Raw genomic sequence first — 26,872 nt, 5'->3', positions numbered from 1 at the left:
GTTAACTCTTTTCCTCCCCGTTCTTCTCGGGTCCAAAGCAACACTGCTGCCCTGGCATATTAAAGTAGGTGCTCTCAATCGTTTTTGAAAATACGCTGTTTTCAGAGAAACCTGCGCTCTCCTCACGCCACTCCCAGAGCCGGGCACATCTAGCCCAGAGCCGTGACGCCAGCGCAGCCTCCCTGCCGGCCACCGGGCAGCCCCGTACTCACCGCGGGGAAAGGCGGCGCGGCCAGCCGGGGCGCCGGCCTCGCCGCCATCGCTCCACTGGCGTTTCCAGTGGGCTGTCCCGGCCGGGGGCCGAACGGTCGCGCCGTAGCGGCCGGAGCTCAACGGCCGGGCCGCGCGCCCCGCCCCGCCCGGCGTCACGTGCGCGGCGTCACGTGCCGCATGCAGATGGCTGCGGCGGCACCGCTGGGCGGGAGCACGCGGGCCTGAGGGGGAGCCGGCGCCCCCGGCCCGGCCTCGCCGCCATGGAGGTGTACATCCCCTCCTTCCGCTACGAGGAGAGCGAGCTGGAGCGGGGCTACACGGTGAGGGGCGGCAGGGCGGGACACCCCCGCGCCTCGGGGGGGCGATGTGGCGGCGGCGAGCGGGGAATGCACGGGGGGCCAGGCCGCCGTGCAGGTGCCGGCGTGAGGGGCCCGCGGGGCGGGGCCGCCCAGCTCTGCCGTGAGCCCCTCGGCGCAAGAGCGGTTGCCTCGGCCCGGCTGGCATCTCCTGCCCAGCGCCCGCTTCGTGATCTGGAGCGGTGGCGGTAGCGACAGTGGGTGATGCAGCGTGGCCAGCGGGTGCAGAGAGGCAGCGCTGCCCCGGTGTGCGGCCCTGCGGAGAGGGTCCCCTCTGCGCGCTGGGTCGGGGTCTGGGCTCCTCAGCACAGAGGCTGGAGCAAGTCCAGTGCAGGGCTAAACGTGGTGAAGGGCCTGAGCATCTCTTGTGTGAGGAACGCTGAGAGCGGTGGGACTATTCAGCCTGGAGAAGAGAAGGCTCGGAAGGATATCATCACTGTGTACAGATTATCTGAATGGAGGGAATGAGGAATAGAAAGCCAGACTCTTCTCATTGGAGCACAGTGAAGGAACAAGTGTCAGTAGGCACAAATGAACATAAAAAGAATACCGTTTAGATAAAAGACAAAATCGTTTTGTCACCATGATGGTGGTCCAGCACTGGCACAGGTTGCCCTGAGAACTGAAGTTTCCATCCTCCGATGTTCTCAAAACCTGACTGGACCTGATCCTGGGCAGCCCGCTTAAGCTGACCCTGCTTGAGCAGAGGAGTTAGTCTACACAATTTTAAGACCTCAGTGGTTTTCTCATCCCATGGAGCTGTTGGGCTGTAACACTTTTCCATATGTTGCTTGGGTGGAGGCAGTGATTGCTCTGGTGGATGCCCAAGGTGTCTGACTGAAGGTGGATGTTCGAAGCTAGTATCTTTAGTAGATCTATTCATTCAGTAGTTCTGAGCTTTTAAGAAATACCAGTAAAAAAATCTGATCTTTTTGCATTGCTAGAAGATTGGTCCATGTAGGCATAATTACATGAAGTAAGTGCATCTATCTGATGCTAATGCTGTCCTCAGTACTGGCAAGTATTTACAAGCCTTGTAAACCACTTTAGATACATTAATGTGGGAGTGTAACTGCATTAATATTTCTGCCTCTTAATTGAACTTAAATGTAAGAGGTACCCTACAACATGACTGCGTGATTTTTGGTAGTGAAACTGACTTTAGAACATTCTGATTGAGTGTGGTTACAATAGCACAGACTGATCCCAACATGTCCCAGTTGGGCAGGTTAGTTGAAGTGACTGTGATTTCTAAGATGTGCGTATCACACAAATAGGATTTTTCATAGCAATATATATTTTTAGTATTCATTTTTAGTGTGTTTTGTATTTCTTTAATAGTACTTCTGTCAGTGAATCCTGCTATCTAGAGGATTTGTGTTTGTTTGGTTTGTGTTTGGTTTTTGTTTTTGTTTTTTTAATTTCATAAACGTGAAGCTGTCTAAGCTTCAAAAAAATCAGAAATGAAACTGCATCTTTCTAGAAGTCTTCCAAGAAAATGATCTTGGAAGTGAAATTGTGTGATTATTACAACAACTGTTGGCTATTACAGCACTGTTCCTCTCAGGTTACTACTGATGAATTGAACTCAAGTGTCTGAAACTTGCTGTAGCTCAATAGTTTGGTAGTTATTCCTGTGTGATTACTTTGCCTCTTCAATCAGATGATGGGGGGTTCTATACCACCTCCCATACAAAAATTGTCATGCTATCAGATGCATCAGTTCCAGGATTTCCCTGACCATGAAGCTGTACTAGAAGTCATAGCTAAAGTTCTGTGGGTTAGTCATGCTTGTGCAAGAGCACAAGTCTGTTCTGATAATAACATGGTGTATTCCATTTATGCCTTAAAGAGCTTATGGACTATGCATGAGCAAGGCTTGTTCTAATGTAATTGTAAATTTGTTACGTTGCTAAATAATTTGTGTAAGAATTCTTTCAAGCATAGACATTCATGGCCAGTGCAAATGAGTACAGTGTAATCTCTCCCTCCAGCAAAACTGAGGTTAGTGAGAGTTTACCATTCCTCTGTACTAGTTAGGCATATACTTTGTAGGCAGAGATATTTACCTAAGAAAAAATAGTAACATAGCAATTGTTTTTCATTGAGCAAAAGGTGATTTCACTTGGAATATTGAAGCTTATGAATGTTTCCATGTCCAGATGACCTTATGTCTCAATCTTTTGGACCTCATTATGTGGGGCTTAACAGTCAGAAGCCATGGAGTTGGTAGATACTGTGATAAAACATCAGTATTGCAGGGTGTTGAAGATTTTGTGTTAAGTAGATATTTCAGCACTTCTGTGCTACCTGAATCTGATTAATTAGAAAAGTTAAGTGGAGGAAGTGATGCTGTGAAGTATAGAATCTCTTTGAAATGTAATGTTCAAATTAAATGGAATGGGTGCAATCCTGGACTAGTGCCATGTATCTGAGTAAAGTATGTTTTTTATGTGAAATTATGTAGGTAATTCAATTTCAATTATTTTGCATCATCAGGCGTATTTATCTGTCGAGAGTTTAGATTGCGGGGTGACAATAAAACCCTGGCAGATGTATTGTTAACCTCCTCTCCTCCCCACTTCCCCCTTTTTGCCCCTCCCTCTTCCCCCCCTTCCCACTAAGGAGAGGCAATCGGGAGGAAAAGAAGGACAGAGAGAGAAGAGTTGGAAAAATTAAAAATGTTTTACTAATGCTACTAATAAGAATAGAGAAAATAATACAAAATATACAAAACCAATCTTGAAAGTCTCAACAACTGCGGAGCTGGCACCCGAAGTCCTGGATTGGACTCTGCGGCCATTCAGTCTCTCATTAGGCCTCAGTTCACAGGGCCAACTAGCAAGGTCCTCTCCTAATGTCGGCCATAAGCAAAAGGGACGAAAAAGGCAAAGAGAACGAGACCCTCATGATCTCCCACTTTTATATGAAGTATTCACGTGAATGTAATGTTATACACAATTGGTCAGTTTCTTGGTCACTTGTTTCTGGTTGCCCCTCTCGCGAGATGTGAATCTGTCCTTATCAATAAGTTAGCATTCCATTGCTATATTTACCAAAACATGTATCTGGTTTTCCAGGAAAATGCAGCTAATATGAAGGCTTTAGCTGACAGGCAAACTCACTAAAAGAGAAACTTTTTTTTTAACAAAACCTGGACAGTGTAGTATTCACATTAAAAACAGTATGATCAAAGAAGGTGTACCCCTTTCCTGATGAACATGACTGGCAAACTGGTATAAATGAATTAGGAGAAGGCTGAGGTACTCAACAGGTCTTCTTGTCTTGGTCTTTACTGGCATTTTCTCTTCCCACACATCTCAAGTGGATAAAGGTCAAGGAAGGGACTACCAGAACAAAGTCCTGCCAACTGTTTGTATTAAAGAATGTTTCTATAGATACATTCTCAACAAAAGGAGGGTTAAGGTGAATCTCCACCCTCTGGTGAATGCAGGCAGAAACATTTGACAGAGGAGGAGGAAAAGGCTGAGGTACTAAGTGTCTTCTTTCCCTCAGTCTTTAACAGTCATACCAGTTGTACTCCAGGTACCCAGCTCCCCGAGCAAGAAGATGGGGATGGGGAGCAAAATGAAGCCCAGATAATACAAGGAGAAATGGTTAGTGACCTGCTACACTGTTTAGGCATGCACAAGTCTATGGGGCCAGATGGGATCCACTCAAGGGTTTTAAGGGAGCAGGTGGACATGCTCACCAAGCCACTTTCCATCATTTGTGAACAGTCATGGTGAACCAGGGAGGTCCCGGTTGACTGCAGGTTATCAAACGCGATGCCGATCTACAGGAAGGGCTAGATAGAGGATCTGGGGAATTACAGGCCTGTCAGTCTGACCTCAGTGCTGGGGGATGTATGGAACAGAACATTCTGAGTGCCATCACAGAGCACATACAAGACAACCAAGTGGTCAGGCCCAGTCAGCATGGGTTTGTGAAAGGCAGGTCCTGCTTGACCAGCCCGATCTCCTTCTACAACAAGGTGACCCACTTAGTAGATGGGGGAATGGCTGTGGATATTGTGTACCTAGCCTTTGACACCATCTCCCACAGATTTTTCCTGGAGAAGCTGGCACCTCATGGCCATCCAGGGTGTACTCTGCGAGGAATAAAGAACTGGCTGGATGGCTGGGGCCAAAGAATTGTGCTAAACAGAGTCAAATCCAGTGGATGGCCAGTCATGAGTGGTGTTGCCCAGGACTCAGTATTGGGGCCAGTTCTGTTTAATCTCTTTATCAATGATCTGAACAAGGGTATTGAGTGTACCCTTAGTAAGTTTGCAGCCAGCAGCAGGTTGTGTGGAAGTGTTGATCTGCTTGAGGGCAGGAATGCTCTACAGAGGGATCTGAACCTGCTGGATTGATGGGCTGAGGCCAGTTGTGTGACACAGACAAGTGCTGAGTCCTCCACCTGTGTAACAGCAACCCCAGGCAATACTGCAGATGTGGGGAAGACCTAGGGGTGTTGGTTGACAGCTAGCTGAACATGAGCCAGCAGTGTGCCCAAGTGGCCAAGAAGGCCACCGGCATCCTGGCTTATATCAGAAATTGTGTGGCCAGCAGGACAAGAGAAGTGATCATCCCCCTGTACTTGTGTTGGTGGGGCCCCACCTCAAACCCTATGTTCAGTTTTTAGCCCCTCACTATAAGGACACTGAGGTGCTGGAGCAAGTTCAGAGAAAGGCAGTGAAGCTGGTGAGGGGCCTGGAGCACAAGTCTGGTGAGGAGGGGCTGAGGGAAGTGCAGTTTTTTAACCTGGAGAAAAGGAGGCTGAGGGGAGACCTTATTGCTGTCTTCAACTACCTGAAAGGAGGTTGTAGCATGGAGGGTGTTGGTCTCTTCTCCCAAGTAGCAAGTGACAGGACGAGAGGAAATGGCCTCAAGTTGTAACAGGAGAGATTTAGTTTGGGTATTAGGAAAACTTCATAGAAAGGGTTCTTGAGCACTGGAACGGGGTGCCCAGGAAAGTGGTTGAGTCACCATGCATGGAGGTATTTTAAAGATGTGTAGATGAGGTTCGTAGGGATGTGGTTTAGTGGTGGACTTGGCAGTCTTAACCAGATTAACGATTGGACTTGGCCTTGAAGGTATTGTCCAACCAAAATGAACCTAAGAGAAGATCCATTTAATGATCACCTGAGTAACCTGAACATGCATAAATCTGCGGGACCTGATGAGATACATCCCAGAGGCCTCAGGGAACTATCTAACTGATATTCTGCTGCTTTTTTTTTTTCCTCTTTCCCACAAGTGCTAACTTGCTCAGAATTCAAATGTTTTATTGGAATAGCTGAAACAAGGAACTATCAGAGGTAATATAGTTGGTAGCAGAAACAGATGATGAAGCTTGGGGTAAGTAGAAGATTGCTCACATGCAGGCTTTCCACCAGCCCAGTAACTTGTTGGAGCTTACAGAGGGTGTCTTCTGCACTGTGACTGTCAGGGGCTGTTGCAGAGAAAGAGGGCTGAAGAAGGGTTTTTTGACAAGTGTGGTGATGGTTGTCCTAGTTTCTTTGCTTGTAACAGTAATAATGATGACCTCCTGCATGAAGTGCGAGACTGGGAGGAGACTCCTTCCTCTCTACAGTGGCTCTGGAAGACTACCAAAACACGCTTTCCTGACATCACTGCCTTTCTGGTTTCTTATCTTGAGAAGAACAGCATCCAGGTCCTCTTTGACTCAACTCACCACTGTGTATTCTCACTGCCTGGAAAGGAAAGACATGAAAAGAGTGTTGTCCTTTTCTTTAAAGAAGCTCGTTACCAACTTACTGGTTTGGTTTCAGCTTGCTTTCCCTCAAATCTGTTGTTTGAGATTATTTTCTTCTGCTCCTTAGTATGGCTAGGTAGCACAGGGAAAGGGGGAAGGGCAGAGACTTATCAACCACTGGCTAGCTTTAGAAGCAGAATTCAATTCTGGGAAAAGGGTGGAAGTGAATTGCCACAGAAACTAGAAACTTCTCCCTAGCTTCAGAGGAAAAACTGCAGAGCAATTAAGAAATAGGAGGGGTTGTGTCTTGACCAGTGAAAGATCAGTTGAGGGAAAGAAAAGATTATAAAGAAAAAAAGAGCAAAAAGTCTATAATGCAATACTTGAAATATAGCTCTGTCAACAAAGTATTAATAAATGGCAAACATGCTCCTTTCAGTCTTTATTTTAGAAGCTCAGCTTTACAGAAACACTCTTCCTCTGATATAAAACCTTGAAAGCCTTTTGTCCACCATCATCACCCCCTCAAGAAAAATATGGAGTAAACTTGCACTTGTTCCGATTCTGTTTGGGGTATACAGAAAATGATGACACATGGAATAAGGAAAATGTCTGTTTTCCTTGTGGACAACTAGATTTCATTGTCAGTTTAAATTGATGACACTAGCTTCCAAACTATTGAGCCTGTGCTAATAAATGCAACAGTTGTTCATAATTTGGCAGTGAATGACCTTTAAATGTAGAGGCTTACTAAGGATGTCCCTAGGGAACAATTCAACTTCAAAATGACACCCATGTGTTCTTGTTATCATTTAAATATGCTCCCTTTGTCAATAACAGAATAACAAATAGTAGTTAGATTTCTAATGTTGATTCAGAAGCTAGGAAACTTACTGAATAAATTAGTGTACATTTGATTTATATTGACCAAAAAATTTTACAGTGGTATATGGCAGGTCAAGGTGACATACATTTATATGTGTGGTAGAGCAGAGGTCATACTTGACTGACACATGTGCTTACTATATTTTTAATTAATTTAATTTCAATACTACTGCCCAAATTGCTCCTGGAGTTGCTAATGTTGTGGAAGTAAGATATGACATGTAGGGTCTTGAGGTACTGTGGATTTTTTGAAAGTCCATGGACTTTGCCTCCATAGAAAAAGTGGTTTAGTTACTAGGCTATACTGTTGCTTATGGAAGTATAGAACTACAGGGACTTAAAGTTTGGTATAGCTTTTGTATTTCAGCATTCTTTACTGTCAAAGCAAATGTGCATAGAATCAAAAAGGGAAGTTGTTAGATGTTCTTCCATATGAAGCCTAAGAGTAACTCACAATAGCAAGTGATACATAAAGGGGGTATAAGTATTATAGTTTAAAAGTATGGAAGGAGTAATATGTGAATGATTTTTATGTAAAAACACTTTCAAGTGTTACTATTGTAACCCTTTGAGTCTTTGGACTCTGTGAACTTGGTAGTTTGTGGAAAATCCGAAGAGGCTCTGTGTGCCTTGAGTATGAAATCTATCAGTAGGAAGACTTGCTTACCAATTTGGCTTGTACAAGTTTACCACGTTACCTTGTGTCACAAGTGTTACTGAAATCAGTGACAGACCAGTTACTCCAAGTTCAAGGTAGTTAAACAGAAATATTAGATCAATTAGATCAATTATACTATTTTTATTGTCTTAGTGTCTTTATAATGAATTTTTAAATGTCCTGGTTACTCCACGAGGGAGTCAGAGTGGGTCTGTACAGATACTTTTCTCTCCTACATGCGAAGATGAGGAGGATAAATATAATTGGACAGGTGCCGGTGATTCTGTAGTGTCAGAAAAAAAGCTATTTTGACCAGTTTCTTTCAGTTCCAATGAAGGAGCCTGTATTAATGGAAGAAATAGATCTGAAAATTTAGGCCAAAGAGTGATATTACTGAATATACTTTCTTCTTTTTTAATTTGTGCATTTGTGAGCAGTCATGATTAAATTTCTTTCCTCCAGTCAGTTTTCGTGTTGACAGATTTTAAATCAGTGATATGAAACTGCTTACTTGATATCTAACAGTAACTTCAAGAGTATGAAGTTAGACACAGAAAATGTTGCAGTGCATGTGAAGGCAGCTAAGACAGAAATGGGAAAAACTTAAAGCCGAAGTGAAAAACTGAGTGCATACATAACAATCAGTTAAAGCCATTTCATTCTTGTGTGTTTAATCTGCTTTGGGATGTAGACAGGTTACACAGAGACCTATAGCACCAGTAATCTCTAATTGTTGTGCAATTGCTCAAAACTGCCCTGATTCACAGTCATGAAATCCTAGTGGAAAGGGCCGTGTAAGATTTCTCTGAGCAAGAAATCACTTTTGATGTATTCCTGGGGGGGGGTCAGCAGTGGGATAAAGAAACAGAAACATGATTGCCTATATCAATTTACCATCTGAAAGACAAGAAGTTGACACATTCTGTCGGTAAACCATAACTGCAAAACATCAGTTACCCAGTTCTCTCCCAAGATGTGCTGATTTGTGGTTTTGATGAGGAAGTTACATTTTCAGAAAGATAGGAGGTAGCAGAGCATTCAAACATGCATCACAATAAAGATATATTTGAGTTCCATTGAATCTTTGAGAGAGAGTAAGAGCAAAACTTTGTTAATAATATAACATTACCAGTGGAATTATTTCATGACATGATTAATGCTTGACTGCTTCTGCTGGTGTTTGCTATCTGTTTAGTATCAAGTTGTGATACTTGTAAAATCTTGTCAACAAAGATAGTGGTAAGCATAGGTACATTTTTTACTTCCCAGGAATGAGAACCCAACAGGCTTTCAAACACAACATGAGGGAAGATGTAATAGGTCTCTCCCTTCTTTTTTTATTGCTGTAACACACATTTTAACTAATCTTTGAATTTTTAATGATTGATATAACTCACTGAAGGTTTAATTTTTAATTAGTCATCATTGTCATGGCATTTATGAAGTTATCTTGGCATTTCAGTATATGATACCATTTTTATGCTAGGTGACTGGTGAGTCCTGAAGAAGCCAAAGATGTGTTTTTCATCTACAGCAGTGACTAGGTTGTTAATTTATATTAATAAAGTTCGTATTACAGAAGGATTTTTAGAAAGCTGTCTTTTTTAATAATGGGTATTTACTTTTAGAATAACTGAAAACTTTAAATGACAATTCTTCAAACCACTACAGTTTGAAATTATCCGTTGGAAAATGCCACCCGATACCCACCCACTTATAGATTTTCATTTTTACAGTCTTTGTGAAGAATGTTGTCTTTGCTGATAATTTACATGAACACATTCTTCTTGTCCTTATCTATCTCTCTTTTTCAGTTCCTTCATGAATTTTTTATATTGAGGAATTTAAAGGGTTGCTTATATGGAGGCTGAATATGTGTAAATCTTGGTGGTTCTTGTAATGATTATCTTTGAATTCACAAGAAATAGGAAAGAAATCAATGAGACTTTATACTACAGCTTAGTGACCTAATTGTATTTCTTACGCAATAGGCCACTGAAGACAAAGTTTAGTCAGTCTTGACCGAGCTCTGCCAAGGTCGATAGAGGTTTTCCTTGTGCGCTGGCAGTGAGGAGAACATAGAGAAGACAGGCTTGCATGGCAGAGCGCTTGGTAGTAGAATTTCCGTGCTGCATTTGGGTACAGTGGTGTACTTACATTAGGTATGCACTATGAAAGTGTGCTAGTGGAGGCTTTATAGCTGCTGCATTTTGAATGCTCTCATTGTGAGCAACCATTCTTTCTCCTCTTCACAGGAATTATATGAGGACTTATATAAACTTTTTGGTTTTGGTTTTCTATAAGCCTGTACTTTGTGTGGCTTGCAGAGCGCTATAATAGCATTTTGTAGAGCATTCTGGAAGGAGATTTTGATGACAAAGCAGAAGTATCATCATTCCCTTTGAAAGCGGCATTGTATTTTTAATGGGAAATGAAAGGGGAAGTGTGTGTAGTCTGTTAACAAATTTTTTATTCTTAGATGTCCTGACGATAAAGATCTCGTAGCCAGAACATGGATACTCTCTTAGTAGGAACAGTCTAATAACAACAACAACAACAACGATAATATTTCAACCTATTTATCATATTATAAACATTTCAGAGTTCATAAACCAATAAGCACTATGTGGTTGGGATTTTTGTTTTGTTTTGTTTGTTGTTTTATTTTGTTGTTGATTTGGTTGGTTTGTTTGTTTTTAAATGAAGTATTTGGGGCACAACAGCAATGCTTGGATACTTTTAGGCATTAAAATGAGACAGAAAGAGCATACTGTGAGAAAGGAGCACCACGTCCATTCCAGGTTCTAAACAAAATATGACTCCTCTCATTCCTCCACTGCTTGTGCAGTGAGAGCTCCACCTCCTGTTCAAAACAACTGTCAGCTCTAAGAATGTATGAATAGGAAATCTGAGAAGATGCTTTAGGATTTTGAAGCTGCCGTCAGTGTAGCTAGAGTGAGTAATTCATAAGAAATAACAGGCAAACCTCCACTGCATCTTCCATTTTGTATGTACAAATATTTGTATGTCACAGTGTTTGTGGGTACCTGTTAAGACCAGGGCCTGTAGGTTAAATGAGTTGCTGAATTCCGTACATGGTACACAAGAGTTTCAAAAATCAGTCCTGAAAGGGATTGATTACATTTGGTAATAGTTGTTTGTTGGTGAGATGCTGTGAAAAGTAATGTCTATCCAAACATTGTTTGGCTACTTAATTCTTTAATATACTGGAAATTATATATAACTTATGTGAAAGTATTTTCTCCCACTGATCTACCTCAAGAACTATGAGATAAGAATCATCTTCATTATTTTATTTTTTATATTCCTTGTTTCTTCCTGGGGTGGATTAGGAAAAGCGTGCCCCGCAGGTCGAGGGAGGTTCTCCTGTCCCTCTACTCTGCCCTGCTGAGGCTGCGTCTGGAGTACTGTGTCCAGTTCTGGGCTCCTCAATTTAAGGACAAGGAATTACTGAAGAGAGTCCAGTCGAGGGTTATGAAGATCATTAGGAGCCTAGAGCACCTTTCTTATGAGGAGAGACTGAAAGAGCTGGGTCTGTTCAGCCAGGAGAAGAGAAGGCTTTATGTGTTTATAAATATCTCAAGGGTGGGTGTCAAGAGATTGGGACCAGACTCTTTTCAGTGGTGCCCAACGATAGGATGAGGGGCAATGGGCACAGACTAAAACACAGAAGCTTCCAACTGAATATGAGGAGAAACTTCTTTACTTTGAGGGAGCATTGGAACAGGCTGCACAGCAAGGCTGTGGAGTCTCCTTCTCTGGCGACATTCCTGTGCGATCTGCTCTGGGTGAACCTGCTTTAGCAGATGGGTTGGCCTAAATGATCTCCAGAGGTCCTTTCCAACCCCAAACATTCTGTGATTCCTTTAGTTGATTAACTTTTAAAAAATGGATTCCCTTTTTATTCTAGGGCAGGAGGTATTTATATGCTGCAGTATCTCCAATTTGGAAAATAATGAAATCTGAGGCTCTCCTATAATCTTTTACATCAGGACAAATGAATAATTTTGATTATGTGGTGAAGCAATCAATTGTTCAACAGCAAGTTTGTATTGATTACAATGAACTGCTTTTATGAAAAGTGACCATATATACTAAAGCTAACTTCCTTCTGGTCTTGCACAGGACTCTGTTTCTTTGCATATAGATTCCATGCCATTCTCTTTACTTAGCAATCAAGTTCTTTCCAGGTATATGACTCCCTGGACATGTGTCTTACTTGCAGCCAATCTATCATGGTGATTACAATCTAGCTATCTTGTTTTGTTGATATGTGGAAACATAAGGACCGTGTCTTCAGTTTAATAAAAAAATGAATGGATTTCTAGTGATGTCAGGGAATGTTATAGAAATATTTACTTTGCTTGGAATATGTGAAGAAATGGACATTCAAGAAAAAAATGGCAAACGAAATTTTGAGTTGAATGCTATGCTGTTATAGGATCAGAATATATATTAGCCTCTTGCTTTTCTCTTTTCTTGAAATTCTAAGAAAAATCATATTCCACGATGACAGATGCTACATGAAAATCCAAACCACTCCATTCCTAAAAACAATCCAGAGAACATTTAAAAGCTAGGTTTTAACTGAAGATCCGTGCTCTTTCTAAAAGCCTAAGACTTAGCTTCTGTTTTCACATTGTGGTGAGGGGGCATAAGAAGTCAGTAATTACTGAAAACATCTATTTTTGGTACTGAATAGAAAATGTCAGAGGCCTTTCCTTTTGCTGAGCACTCAGAATGTGGATATGGATGTGTGATTGGTAGCAGAACAATCTTTGCACTGTTTCCTCTGCGTGTTTTAAAAATTCCTCTTCAACATGTAGATTACAAAACTCTAGTAGCTTCTGAAATATGGCTGAGTATGCTTTTTTTAAAAAAATAGAAATTCCATATTTCTCTTTTGTATCAAAATCTGTTCCTTTGGTTGTTTCAGTTTTACCTTCCCTTGGCAGAGATGTTACGATGTCAGACTTGTTTTGCCATAATTTTTTAGTGCCAATTGGGAAGAAGGAAAACATATTTTTAGATGTGATGTAAAACAACTTGCGAAGAATTTGTTAATAGTGTTAGTGAGGACAGTAATTGCCTCCTCTCAAATAAGGCAACCCTTACGTTGGCCTGAGTTAGAGACAAAGTAGGGGAATAGACTCTGAGTTCAGCACTTGTAGCTAAGAAGTCCTTTACCATTTTCTCTGTACCTTTTGGTGCCTACTTGCTGCTATATATTTATCTGGAAAATAAACATAGGGAGAATACATTAATGGGAATCAGAAACAGTACTTGGTATAATTGTTTTCTCTATGTGCATTTAATCTTCCTATTTGCATTCTTCCTTTACTATCCAATGGTTTGTATTAACTGCAGCTTTAGAAAACCTCTAAACATAGTTTTAAGGCTGAAAAAAATGCTACCATCTGGTTTGTAATACAGAACTCTAAAGTAAAAACCTAATTTTTTCCTAGACCATGGGAGGAAGAAGGTAATTTCTTCTGAAAAAGTAAATTGTTCTATACACTAAGAAAAGATGACTAGAACTTAGTTCCTTAAACCACAAAAGCCACTGCTTTTTCTTCAGCTTTTTATTTTTTTTTTTTTATTTAGAGTGTGAATGTTTTTAGTGTCATTACTCTTTTTAAATTTAGTGCCCAGGATAATACCATTAACACTGAACTTTCCTAACTGGCTCGGTTTTTAAATAATACGTTTTGTGATCTTATACAGAAAATGCAGTTACTTTAGTTTTGAAGTGTTTGGTGTCTGGGAAAGAGCTGGCAACATGCTGCACATTCAAAACTATTTTTTGCTACTGACCAACTAAATTGTCAAAAATCGCTGATTTGAAAGGGGGTAAAAACCTACTTAAAGTAATCACAGACATAACTGTTATCTGTTACGGACTAAGAACTTAATGCCCCATTTCTCAAATGAGTTTTTACAATAACAAGATATCTGTATCACAGTCTTAAGTGAAAAGCTCATGAACTTGCCTGCATGGCTATTTCCAACCTCTGCGCTTCTAACAAGTTTTTGCTTATAAAAGTGGAAAATGGACCTGATAAAAATGTTTAGTCTGCAGGCCTGTATTTTATTTATCATATCACAAAAGAGCAATGTTTTGTTGCATCATGGTCAAAACAGAAGCGACCTTGCTTGTTCATGAGTGCTCGAAGCCTAGAGATAAGAGGTAAAATAATAGAGTACAATAGAAAGAGTGTAGTGTAATTATTTGTGGCTTGTCAAGTGAAGCCCTCTCAGGACCCAAGTGATTCAAATCTGGGAACTCTGCACAATTCTGTACACTAACTGTAGCCAGCATCAGAGAAATCTCAGCCAGCTTCTCCGACAGTACTGAAATTGCATCAGTTTGTCATGCACTGAGCACGCCAGCTTCACACAATATCATTTGCTTGCAAATGGGCCTGGCCCCAACGCCCTGAGGCACATTCTTTGGTATCTGACTCTTGGCCTGTGATTTGTCATGTCTCTAGTGCTATCGGCGTAAAGTAATTTTAATAGATTCTGATGGTTTGCTTGTGGAAGGTAAAGAATGCACTACAGATTGTGTCAGGTAGCTTTCTATGGCATGTAGCATGGTAGAGGCCCTCATGATGGTGATAGCCAAACAAAGAGTACGGAGAAATGAGAACCCTATTTTGAGTGGTATTTAGCGCTCCCCTTCTCAACAGCCTGCTGTGGACATCCCTGCTAACTCAGCAGGTTCAAGAACTTAGCAGGACAACAAAGCAGTGTTATTTGTGCTTACAGATGGAACATACAGTTAAAAATCAGTGGCTTTGTTTCTTCCTATTCAAAAAGAAAAGTGTGTAGGACGCCTAAAAAATGTTAGTGAATTTCCAGGGACTAAATTGCATGTATTTTTTTCTTGGTATTTAACTCTATTAATTGTTTGGAGTTTTAAGTATTCTTTAAATAAAATCACTGTTTTTTTAGCAAGTATGTTCTTTAAAAATGTAAAAAAAAAAAGCTTGTATAACTTGTACTGAAATGTATCTTGTGTGATATTATATAAATACGGTCTAGAATATAGATTCTTGAATAATTTCTTCAGATGTTTTAATTGCAATAGTTATTTGACAATCATTGGTTTACTGAAGCTTTGTTTGGAATAGTTTTCTTGCATTATGAAGGAAGTATGTGGCATTTTTTTACTCTTGCTTTGACACCATTGAGATGAGATTATTTTGCCATTGACAACTCTGATCTTTGCATCATTTTTTTCAGCTGACTTCCTTAATTGATTACTGCTTTGGTGTTAGAGCCTGCAGCATAGCTTTCCAGAATTCTGCTGACACCAATCGATTAACGTGAAGGTGTTAATGTTAGTGATTTCATCTAAGAAACATTCAAAACCATGTCAGTAATCTGTTCTTAGAAACTGCCAGATCATTGAATCATATTATTTTGAGCATGTTAGTTTGGGTTAATAAGGATATCTCTGGAGAGCCAAAAAAATATTTTAGTGAATCCTGTCGGAAGAACTGATGTTTATTCAATTGTTGTACTTTAGTATAGCATACAAGCACATTCCTTAATATTTAACAGACTGTTTTAAAATATGTTCTTATTAATATTTATGGTATCTCTGAGGAATTTAAAAAAATGCTTGGGCACAAAGTATTTCTTTTTAGTTTCACCTAGGGAATTTCTGACAGCAGTGTAACTCTGAGCACCCCGCTAGCAAGTCTGTGCAAGTCTGCCACTTTCTTTCCCACTGTTTCTTCCACATTTGCATAGCTAAGCAAAATTTTAAAATGAGCCTGCATTTTTTCCTTTTCTGTTCTAAATATATTCAGAAAAATACTGTTATGTTATACAGTTCCTCAGAGAAATTCCAGGTTAGGATCAGAACTCACTGTTCAATATTGCACATAAAAAGAAAAAAGGAAAGTTTTCATTTTAAGCTTAATGCAGACCAACTTTTAAAGTATTTTCTCTTTTATTTCTTGGTGGAGTTTTCTGTAGAATGACTTCTTATAACAATGTCGATTTTTTGCGATGTGCTAGCTTATGTGTATGTTATTTGTGCATTAGTACAAACAGCTGTGTCACATTTCCTAGTTAAAATATGTGTTTGGTTGTGGAAAGTACAAATTAGTTGAATTCAGTGAGCATGCTGTTAACACAAGTTTTATTTGTGCTGAAGGCACGCTAAATCAGTTGCCACTAAGCAAACATCAAAACCAACAATGTGCTGTGGTCAGTGTAATCTCCTTATATTCAGATAGGGTCAGAACACAGACATGCCGTGAACACACATGTGATTGTACATATGTGAGTACAGGTAAGCAGAAGCATATGCATATGTCGACAATGGATAGATTGATTGAGTATGTTTGAGGTCCTGTATGAGCTGGTGTGTTAGTGACCTGAATGATAGAGTAAGAGTGTCCTTATTTAGATTTGCCATCAACGCCAGGGTGGAACTGACTGTGAACAAGCTGGAGAACAAGAGTAGAATTAAAAATAATTGTGATGAATTTGAAAGATTATTTAAGAAAAGGAATTGGGGCACCAATTCAGTAGGAACTGGTGCCAAGTGCTGTATTTATCAAAAATACCAGTAGAACAGAGTAAGATCCAACAGATTAGGTCACAGATATTCCTGAAAGGATGTGTGGCTTATTGAGCGTCGCATAGTGGCCATGTCACTGATGTCATGCTGTTGGAGAAAAGGCAAATGCATGTTGGAGTTTCAGAAGATGAATGTAAACAAAAGTCAATGACGAGAAGTGTGCACTAAGCAAGGAGTACCATGTCTGCTTTCAGGAATGTGAATGTATGGGAAAGAGCACCCACAGGAGAAGGCATTGTAGGAGGAAGGATGACGTATTACACTGCTTTCTGGATCTCTGATCAGAGTGAAGAATGGAATACACCAGGGCCTGTTTAGATCGAAAAGAAAACACTGACCACCAACTCCATAACATTTCTCAGTAATGTAAAAGGCTTAAAAAAGCAAGGAGGGGATCAGTCTGTGGATACTAGATACAAACCCCTGGTATTTCACTTCTGTTCTTGGCATTAGCAGGGTGTCTGATGCTAATTGATTAAAAAATTCCTAGTATGCAAGGAACATGGTCACTAACAAGGACTATGATTACAATGAAAAATTTTTATTCTTCACAGCTCAGGCAGACAATTTCTGTATTTCTTAAGGTAGTAGTGTGAGATAATGGTGGGCAGTGTGATAGTTAGGCAGTAAGAGTCAACATTTACGCAGTCCCGAGTTAAAAACCCCATTTTTACCTTCTGCATTACAACAGTTCTTAATTTCTAGTTTGTAGATAGTAAAACATTATTCCATTTACAGATCATGAACAGACTTGCAGGAGAGCATTGGAGACTAATTTATCGTTCCCCAGGGAAGGCAAGATAGTAGCAGGGTAACTTGTCTCATAGTTGGCATACACTGACTGTCAGCCTTTTGAAAGCCACTGTGCTGGATCACCCGAGCACTGGAGACAGAAAATTTAACTGTGATTACTGGCTAAGGTCCAGGACTCATGGCTGGTTTTAACCTGAGAGCTCAGTGTGTGCACAGACTGCCCAGCCACTAGCGGGGGGCAGTAGAGACAAGGTACCATGAGAGCATATTCTGAGAAGGAGCTGAGTGTGAAAAGCCCCAAGTCAGCCAAATATGCTCTTACACTCATGCAGTCACAGTGTGGCTTTGCAGTGCTGCACAAAGATCATGGCTTTGAAACTAATACAGATTAAAAAACTGTAATTTGATCAGAGCAGCCTAGGGAAGTAGTAGTAGGTCTGGTACTGAAGCTGGCTTGGTACGAGCTTTGGCATTGCGCTACTTTGTACTACCACAGAGACAAAATTTTAGTTTCTAATAGACTTAGGTTCGTTTTCTTGGTGTAGACAGCTTGGAAATGTAAAATGTCCCCTTTCATAGAATCATAGAACGGTTTGGGTTGAAAGGGACCTTTAAAAATCATTTAGACCAACCCTCTGCCGAGGGCAGGGACAGCATTCACTAGACCAGGTTGCTGATTAAGTCCAACCTGGTTTTTAGCACTTCCAGTGCTGAGATGCCCACAACTTCTCTGGACAACCTATTCCATTGTCTAACCACCCTCGTAATAAAATTTTCTTCCTTATGTCCAGTCTAGATCTCCCCTCATTCAGTTTGAAAATGTTGCCCCTTGTCCTGTCACTACAGTCCCCAACAAAAATCTCTCTCCATCTTTTTTATAGGCACCTTTTAAGCACTGAAAGGCTGAAGTACAGTCTTCCCAGAGCCTTCTTTTCTCTGGGCTGAACAACCCCAACTGTCTCAACCTGTTCTTATAGGATAAATGTTCCAGTCCTCTTATTATCTTTGTGACCACCTCTGGATTCACTCCAACAGGTCCATGTTCTTCTTATTTTGGGGGCTCCAGAGCCAGATGTAGTACTGCAGACGGGGTCTCACCAGAGTGGAGCAGAGGAGGGGCAGAATCACCTCCCTTAACCTGCTGGCCACACTCATTTTCATGCAGCCCAGGATGTGATTTGCTTTCTAGGCTGCAAGTGCGCGTTGCTGGATCATTTCCAGTTTTTCATCCACCAGTACCCCCAAGTCCTTCTCCACAGGGCTGTTCTCAGTCTGTTTTCAAACCTGTATTGAGACTGGGGGTTGCCCCAACCCAGGTGCAGGACTTTGCACTTGGCCTCTTTGAACTTCATGAGATTCACATGGGCCTGCTCCCCAAGCCTGTCAAGGTCCCTCTGAATGGCATCTCTTCTTTCAATCAAATGAATTGAATCACTCAGCTTGGTGTTTGGTCCAGCTCTGTGTTTAAATGGCACTTAACAGGCCTGAGATCAAACATGAGCAAGACTGATCACAAAAATGCTAGAATGCCTGCTCGCTGAATAATGCCAAGATCTTGAGAAATATTTTTTTAATTATCTCTTGAGGCATTAAGCCCAAAGGGATTGATTGTGATAAGCATGGTTAGTACTGTTTCTTGAATTCCCTGACTTTGGGGTGCTTGACTTTTAACCTTAGTGTTCTTTTGTTGCACTTTTTTTTTTTTGACATAATGATATCTAAATTTATACTTTTACAGTGGATATTGTAGTACTTTGTATTTAAGTGAAAACAATAGCAAAGTTTACTGTATAGTTTTGAAAAAAGGAAAAAAAAAAGCCAAGTTACAGGCTTCTTAAATGTTTTATAGCATGTTACTGTTGTGTTATTTTTTTTCTTTTATTCTCCTCTGTGTAATGTTCTAAATATTTAAATATGTCTCCCAAAAATAAAATCTCTATAAAATGTTGAGCTCCTGTTGAAGGCTCTAGGGATTTGGTGTGCGAAGTTAGAACTGGTTGAATGCATTTTAAAAATAACTTTCAGCTGTAATTGTTTGCTCCAACAACTTTCACTAGTGGTCAGAAGTAAGAGGCAGAGTGCAGGCCAGCCTGCTGGTGACCACTGAGGAGCTCCCAGGTCCACATTCTGTCTCCAGGTTCCAGCTACCCCTGAGCAGCTGAGACAAGGGATGTCTTTTGTAAACTCCCCGTATGAACACATGTTGAGCAACCGTGGACTGACTTGGTTTAGATGCAGTGGAAACTTGCAGTCACTGCAGAGTATTTTTAATTTGCAGGGATTTTGAAGCAGAGAGAGAAGACTGGACTTCTGTTTCTATTGCTTAAGCTTTCTAAGCACAGGTTTCTTTCAGGAGTGGGAATTAGCACTGCTTACTCTTAATAGGTTCTTGGAATTAATCCTGGCCAAAATAAAGTCAGAGGCAAATGTTTGTTTTGTTTGGTCAATCTCCTGCACACTTTATGTTACAATCATATTAAAAAGCCAAGTAGTCAAAGAAATGCACTTAGAATTCACGCTTAGCATAAGCTTTGTTGTTTTCTAGTTGCTTTTGATCCTAGTTGTGTACTGATTTCATACATAAGGGTGTGTATGTGTGTCTAATATTGGTATGTATAAAAAATAAGAAAACATTTGGCATTTCAAATAGACAGACATACTCTTTTATTAATCTGTGAGTGTAGTCATATTGGTGTTAACATCTTGAACTGCTTTTCCTACAACATCGTTAAATTAATAGAATTGTGTATTAGGTGACAAAGCCTGTGTATTACAGAGCACATTATTGGTTACTTGGCTTACTAGTTGGTTGAGTATTAAAGCAGACAGTATTAAGACACATAATTAGATATTTTTATGGCCTTACTTTTTATGTATAAAAGAGCAGCAACACAGTCTGATTCATGGGGGCTTATTATTGTAATTGCTATTCATGTTTCGTTGGGAAAGTACAGGAAGTATACATTTTTATAATTTAAAACCTCTAGTAGACTTATTTCTTCTGGGTATTTTTTAAGAAAATTTTGGGGAAAAATTGAAACTCTTCATTATAATGTGGATCTCAGCTATAGATATTGATACGTGGTAAGTGTCCTTTACAAGCCATTCACTTGATTATTTTGTTATTTATAATAACAAGAAGAATTAATGTTTAGAAGTCCATAGAAAGCATATGGAGTATTTTTGCCTTTATTGAGTCATTAGTAGTAGTCATTCTGTAACTTGAATAAGGTATGCATTCTCTTTATCTGACGATTGTCTATGTGATTTAGCTCAGGTTGACTCTTTGAATTGGTGGTTTTTGTCGGTTTATGTCTCTGCTGGGGTGCGAGGCAGACCAGTAGGGGTCACTCTAGGCATTGAATTTAGGAAATAAGTAAGTAATTTTAATTACTTTTTTTTTAAATTGTGTGTGCTAGCACACTTGAAAATAATAAGTCCTAGAGAATAATTGTGCTCATGATTTTTTTTATATTATTCTATGGTGTTTGAGTTGGGAGTATCTATATAAAACACATAGCACAGTTAAGATTTTATAAGATAACTGCAAGGCGTGGAGGTCAGAGACTGGATGTCTAAAGATACAGTTTCAGAATGGTCTGACTTTCAGAGAGTCTTTACAGCTTGCTGAAAAAATGAGTGTGCTGAAAAGAAAATGGTTCTGGTTGGATCTGCCATATTTCCATGTCCTAATACAATAAAAGAGACTGGAAGGTCTAGTGAGGCAGGTTAATGGGCCACGTAAGTGCTTCAGTATTTTCTTCCATTTCACTCAAAAACAAATTTTAAGACCATTTTAACAAGCCTAGCAGAAAGGTACCAAGCATGTTTTTCCTTCTAAAATACACATCTATTGAATGAAATAGGTGGCTGATAATATCCTGCTCCTTCTAAATCAGGCAGTTAATCATGCAACTAGTTGATAATCAATGTGGTCACTGTGAATATAAGATCCATCTGTTTCCAGTTTTTCTGTAGTGGCAATGTTGTGAAATATCTCTTTCCCTCCTGCCCACTCCTTAAATCTGTATCTTAGGATTTGAAATATTAGTTAAAGAAGGATGAAGGGACGTGAGCATCTTAATTCTTCCTTAAATGGGGCATTTATCTGGTTTTATATTAAATACGAAGACTGGGATTTATTGTTTGTAATACTTCAATTACTGAGAATTCTTGATGTGTGATGTGTTGTACATAATGGGATGGAACTAGCTATGCTGTTTATTTTCATATTCTTCCCATGATCTTCTCTTTCACACTTACTGAAGTGGTTTCTGTACATTCGTTATTCTGTGCCACAGCTGTGCCTTCAGGAGCTCACACACAGATCTTGAGCCTTATTTCAAAATATTTTGAAGCCACTGAGAACCTTCAGTGTAAGTGGTCTGTGGAGGAAGCCCTGTTTTTCAGGAAAAAACACCACAGTCTGGTGCCTTAGCTGAGATCCAGGACCTGAGACTTTAGTTTCTGATTCAGGCAAGTCACAGAGATCTGTTAGTTTGCTTCAGAAAAGCATGGACAATCATGTGGAGTCAGGTGAAGCTGAGACAGATTAAGGGCATATTCGCAGTACTCATAGTCTTTGCTTCAGAGGTTGCCTGTGAGATTAAAGTCATTAATTTCTGTAATACTGGTACAAGAGCAGATGGGAGCAGAAAAAGGTAATAACAAGATAGTAGGCAACAGCATTGCTTGGTTTTCTGTGCCTGCTGAGATTTGCTTAATTTGATTGATGGGCAGTATTTGAAAACTTGTGCTGATCACTTTTGCACACATTCCACCCAGACAAGTGAATCAACGATTTGGACAAGTGTATCTTTCTCCCTGTTTTCAGTGAATTGGTTGAAATTCTGGTTATATTGGTAATCTGTACATTGTAGTAAAGAATATCTTTGTTCCTTCCTTTCCTTAACTATCATCTGTTTACTAAGATTTGTCCAGCACAGGAGAGGGGATGGTGGAGAAACAACTGGTAGAAAAGAGTATCAATCTTTTCCTTGTATTCTTATTTTATAAAATTGATAATTTTGCTTGATTTAGTAGTCTAGAAAGTGATCTGCAAGCAGAGAAGTGTCTTAAAATGACTATGATGTGTTTTTAATTGGAAGAGAAAAAAAAAATCTAGTAATCCTGCAACAAAAATCTATGAGCATATTTTAAGCAAATGATACTTCAATTAGCAAAATTCCTTCAGCTTCAGTGTATTTTTTTAGTGTAGCATGAGACTTCTTCTTTTTCCTTCTTCTAATGTTTTTTGTATCCCCAGTGAAATCATTGTAGCTTAAGTGAATCACAAGCTTTTCTTGATTCTCTTTGCCCACAGATATACTGTTTTTTCCAGTCATCCAGGCCTAACATGCTATAACACCTTTATATTTAGCCTTTATTTCTTCAGAACTGATCTTTGAAACAAAAGCTTGGTCTCCTTTTCATTTCAAGTACATTTTCTTCTTTTATTATGCTTTCAAAAATCTTTAAAAGATTGAACATGAATATTCCCACCTCTTCAATTGATGAGTATATAGCAAAATTATGCATTGGCTCAAGTTAGTGGTATGTTGCTGACGTGGTAGCGACTGAGATTATCAGTTTCAGTTGGGTGAAACTAAAGTTACCATAGCACGTGCTACTTAATGTGACCTATGTATGATTTATTCTAATGGCTAATGATAAATAAGTACTGATAATTGGGAGATTATACTATGTTTCTTTTAAAAGGGTTATTTGGTTAGGGCAAATGATTATTGTGTTACTCAGTGATCTATGGAATTACATTTTGCAATTTTTTCTTCAAAAAGCTATCCCTTCTGAGGTAGATTGAAATAAGGCTTTCCAGGAGAGTTCAGGGGTTTGATACGAATTAGGAATATGACAAAATGTCAGCACACTGAACTACACTTTCAAACAGCAACTTGGTAAACAAGATACCAGGAAAAAAAATCCATTTGCTTCTTCATCCATGGGGGAAACATACACTTGTCTCTCTTCAGAATATATCCAAAGAATGGTCATTGGAGTATGTTGACAAGATCACCAAATTTGTATGTTCAGACCAAATAAAGAGAACAGGTTACAGGATCTGAGAAAATAAAAATTCTTTATCACTTCATTGACTGAAGCAATGCTTCCAGGGTTTTAAATGAGCATATTATTCTTTTTTTTTCTTCATGTACTGCTTTTCTGTATACACATTATAAATTTTGATTCTGTTGAGGCTTTTTTTTCTTAAATCACAGATGTAGTAATTTACTTTTTCTAAATTTAAACTCATTTTCAGGTGTACTTAACATAAAAGAAGTTAAGACTTAACTTAAAAATGTAAAAATTAGTTTAAAAAAACAAAAGAGAGAGAAAAAGAAAGAAATACAGTTCACAGGCCCAGACAGTAATATAACTGAAAGTTGATAACATTCCAGCCACCTAGGCAGGGTGAAAATACTTGTAACATTGTACAGCAGTAAATGTCATACTGGTTTTGGAAGCTACTGCTTGTACACTGAACTTGGTAGAGAACACAAATCAGTCATTTTGCAAGAGAAGAGTAAAGAAAACTGAAGCTGGAGGAGGGACCAAAAAATGACATGGAAGTGCACTGCAGACGTTAACATAGATCCTCAGTCTGGGACCCTTTTGAATGATGTGCCTTCAATGCAAAGATGAACCTCTGCTCAAAGGAACCCTCTTAATTCATGTGTTTTTCAGTGGAAAGGTCTGGTTATGTGATGCAGGCTGTTGTGTCTCATGCTTTGGGATTAAAGGTAGTGGAGAAGGAGCTGTAAATTACTGCAAATTAGTAAACATTGTGTTTGTGACTACGTGCATTTTTCTTAGTCTTTCAGGATTCCTTTAAAAATGTTAGCTTCTTTATTGTAAACCTTTTATAAGACAACAGCCTATGGCACTAAAATCTATACTTACCCACTAACAAAGAAAGATGCCTCTAATGCATAATGAATCAAAATATTAGTTTTTCTTTTGACTTTGACTTTAACTCCGTTGAGTTTAACTAGGAAAGCAGACAAGTCATTGCTTCAGCTTAATAATGTGCTTGTCTAGAAAGAAGCAATGATACTGCTACAGGCATGCTTTGAGCAATGGCTTGGGCATTTACTCAGTTCATATATCCCTGTCATAAAGAGTCAGTTTCTGTTATTTTGAAGTCAGATGCAGTGATGTAGGCTTTCTGTGAATTATTCACAGAGAAGAAAAAGTCTTCTGTCTCTTCTAAACCAGAAAGAAATGCCTGTGACGTACATTTTCCTGTAGTGAAATAAAGAAATGCTAAAATAATGCTGTAAGTATGAGCAAAGTAATTAGTAATTTAAGGTTTTTGCATGTTACAGTTAGGATCTGCTTCAGGAACATAAAAGCTGAATCTAAAAGGAATTGCATAGTAACATTATCAGATGTGGAAGTCATTTTTGTTATCTAAAGATTGGAATACCAAAGTGTGTTTATGATAATTCACTTTCAAATTCTGCACATCCTCTATGCATCCATATGTCAGCAGCTGCTCACAGAGTCTCTATTTCCAGTCCTCTTAGCTCCTATTCTATTACAGTGGAAATGTGTGAATTCTTGCTTTTCCTGAGAGAACCCACTCAAAGGTATGTCCATGAAAATTTGAGAATGATTAATACTGAGTAGTGTATCCTTGATTTTTAAGGGTGACTCAAAATAGATCAATTTCACTGAATGAAGAGAGATGTTTCTTGCACTTTGGATAGATACCTTGCACTACAAATAAAGCAAACAGTTCTAGATGCAGGGTTCATTTAAAAGTAGGTTTTCTTGGGTTTGTTGGTTGTTTTGTTTTATTTTTTTTCATAATTGGTTATGAATTGCTGCCATCATCAGTATCGGCATCAAGGCTTTGTGCCCAGATATTTATGCGTATCAGACAACTGAGATGAAGAGAATTTCCTGTTTTCTGTATAAGCACAAAGTTCAAGAACCAGACTTGGAAAGGACAAAATGTAATTTGTCCTCAACTTCTTGTCTAAAGATAGTCCTCTTGATAATTTTGAGTTCTTACAAATAAAAGCTTCTGTAGTAAAGGATTTTATGGCAGAATACAGAAGACTTATTTGTCTTCATTTTCTTTGTTTAAAAAAAGAAAGTAGTTCTAAAGTAAGTTTCTAAAATATACATAAAATAGCATGCTATCTATACTGTCCATTGTCTGGAGTACTTCCTCTTCCCACTAACTTCAAGACGATTAGAGAGAGTTTGCTTTTCAGACATTTGGCATCACATACATTGAATGTCTGACTGTTTTTTTATTTCCTGTTTTCCCCTTAGATCTGTACATATTAAATATGCATGTTTTTGTGTATGTGCAAACAAATGCTGACTTCTGACCATAGTATCTTAGATGACACAGTTTCTGTTAGTTGTGTAGCACGTTAGATGTGGAAAAATATTGAAGATATATTTGAAAGCCATTTGGTAAGATTAAGTCCTTGGTTTCATTATTCTCAGTCATTATAAATAAAATATTGGCTTCTGGACTGAGATCTTCCATCACAAGTAATTAGTACACACTGAAATTCTTAAGTTTCAGTAAGATCAATTAATCTGCGTCTGACTAAAAAACAAAAACGAAAAAACCCCACACACCAAAAAGAAAAGGGAAACAAAAAGTGTTTTGTCAGGGTTAATAAACTAATCCAGTCTTGTAACTTTGTGCTGTTTCTTTTTTGTTTGTTTGTTTGTTTGTTTTCCTTTGGAGCAGAAATTGGGAGGTTTTATTACAATGGGAAAAGTAAGTGCTTTGTACCTGAAACTTGATCCAAACTTACCCAGATGACCTCTTAATATCTCGGTTTACCCCATGTTCTTTTGCAGTCTGAAAGCAAAATTCTTCTAGATTTTTTGCAGCAAGTGCTTTGCAAAAACATCAGGAAAAGAACAAGATGCTTCTAACAGTTATTCTTTTTGTCTGAAAGAAGTTTCAGTGATAAAACTAAACTGAAAATAGCAAGACTGCTGTCATCTTCTTCCTCCATTGTTAGTAAGCTTTAGGTAGTCCATTTTGTTTCTACCGAGAAATAGCAAAATATGTACTCTGCTTGCTTAAGACATTATTCACTTGCATTTCTCTGTTATTTTTAAAGCTTGGATTTTGCTAGTTATGTAGGACTCGGATTTAGTCAACCTCTCATCTCATGCTGCTTGTCTAAGTGGAGGGATAGGAAATGCCTTCTCTGAGAACTGAGTCTTTTATCTCTTTCCGCTTGAAATGGAAAGAATTTTCTGAGTGTCTGAGGTGGCTAGTAGTTTTTATTTGAATTCAAAAACTGTTTTCAATTATAAGTAGTTAGCCTGAATACAAAGCTTAACTTAGAGAGACTGAGGAACACTTATCCATTGTGAAGAGTGACTTTTGGACCATCAGCGTCTTTTTTCCCCTCTGCATGTTTTTCTTTGAAACAAAGACTTACTGCTTCTGTCTACTGTAAGATATAGAATGGAGAACAAGTTCTTCTGAGGTCTGTGCTGTGATCAGTGTACCCCTAGAAGTTTCATGTTTTCAAGTTGTTCAGGTACTTGTTGAAACAGGCTGGCTTTTTTGAATCACTGCCATTTACTTTGTGCTAAAACTGCTTTGAGTTTTCCAGTTGGACTACTTGTGCAGAGAGATTCTGTAAGGAATGTTTGTATACTGTA

The 26,872-nt window shown here is 39.2% G+C and overlaps 1 protein-coding gene across 4 annotated transcripts in view; it reads left to right on the top strand.

Moving 5' to 3' along the window:
* Nucleotides 1–213: 213 nt before the first annotated feature.
* Nucleotides 214–26,872, top strand: part of SNX24 (sorting nexin 24) — a 93,256-nt gene continuing 66,597 nt past the window's right edge. Inside the window, exon 1 of one of the 4 annotated variants that reach the window (XM_065045316.1) lies at nt 214–533. In XM_065045316.1, the coding sequence (XP_064901388.1) occupies nt 474–533 (60 nt within the window). In that variant the 5' untranslated portion in view covers nt 214–473. The remainder of the gene's footprint in view (nt 534–26,872) is intronic. The other 3 variants (XM_065045314.1, XM_065045312.1, XM_065045313.1) reach the window with 3 other exon arrangements.

Source organism: Columba livia, chromosome Z (assembly GCF_036013475.1).
Source record: "Columba livia isolate bColLiv1 breed racing homer chromosome Z, bColLiv1.pat.W.v2, whole genome shotgun sequence".
Taxonomy (NCBI): domain Eukaryota; kingdom Metazoa; phylum Chordata; class Aves; order Columbiformes; family Columbidae; genus Columba; species Columba livia.
Note: the sequence above shows the minus strand (reverse complement) of the source record. Positions and strands in the feature narration are given on the sequence as shown.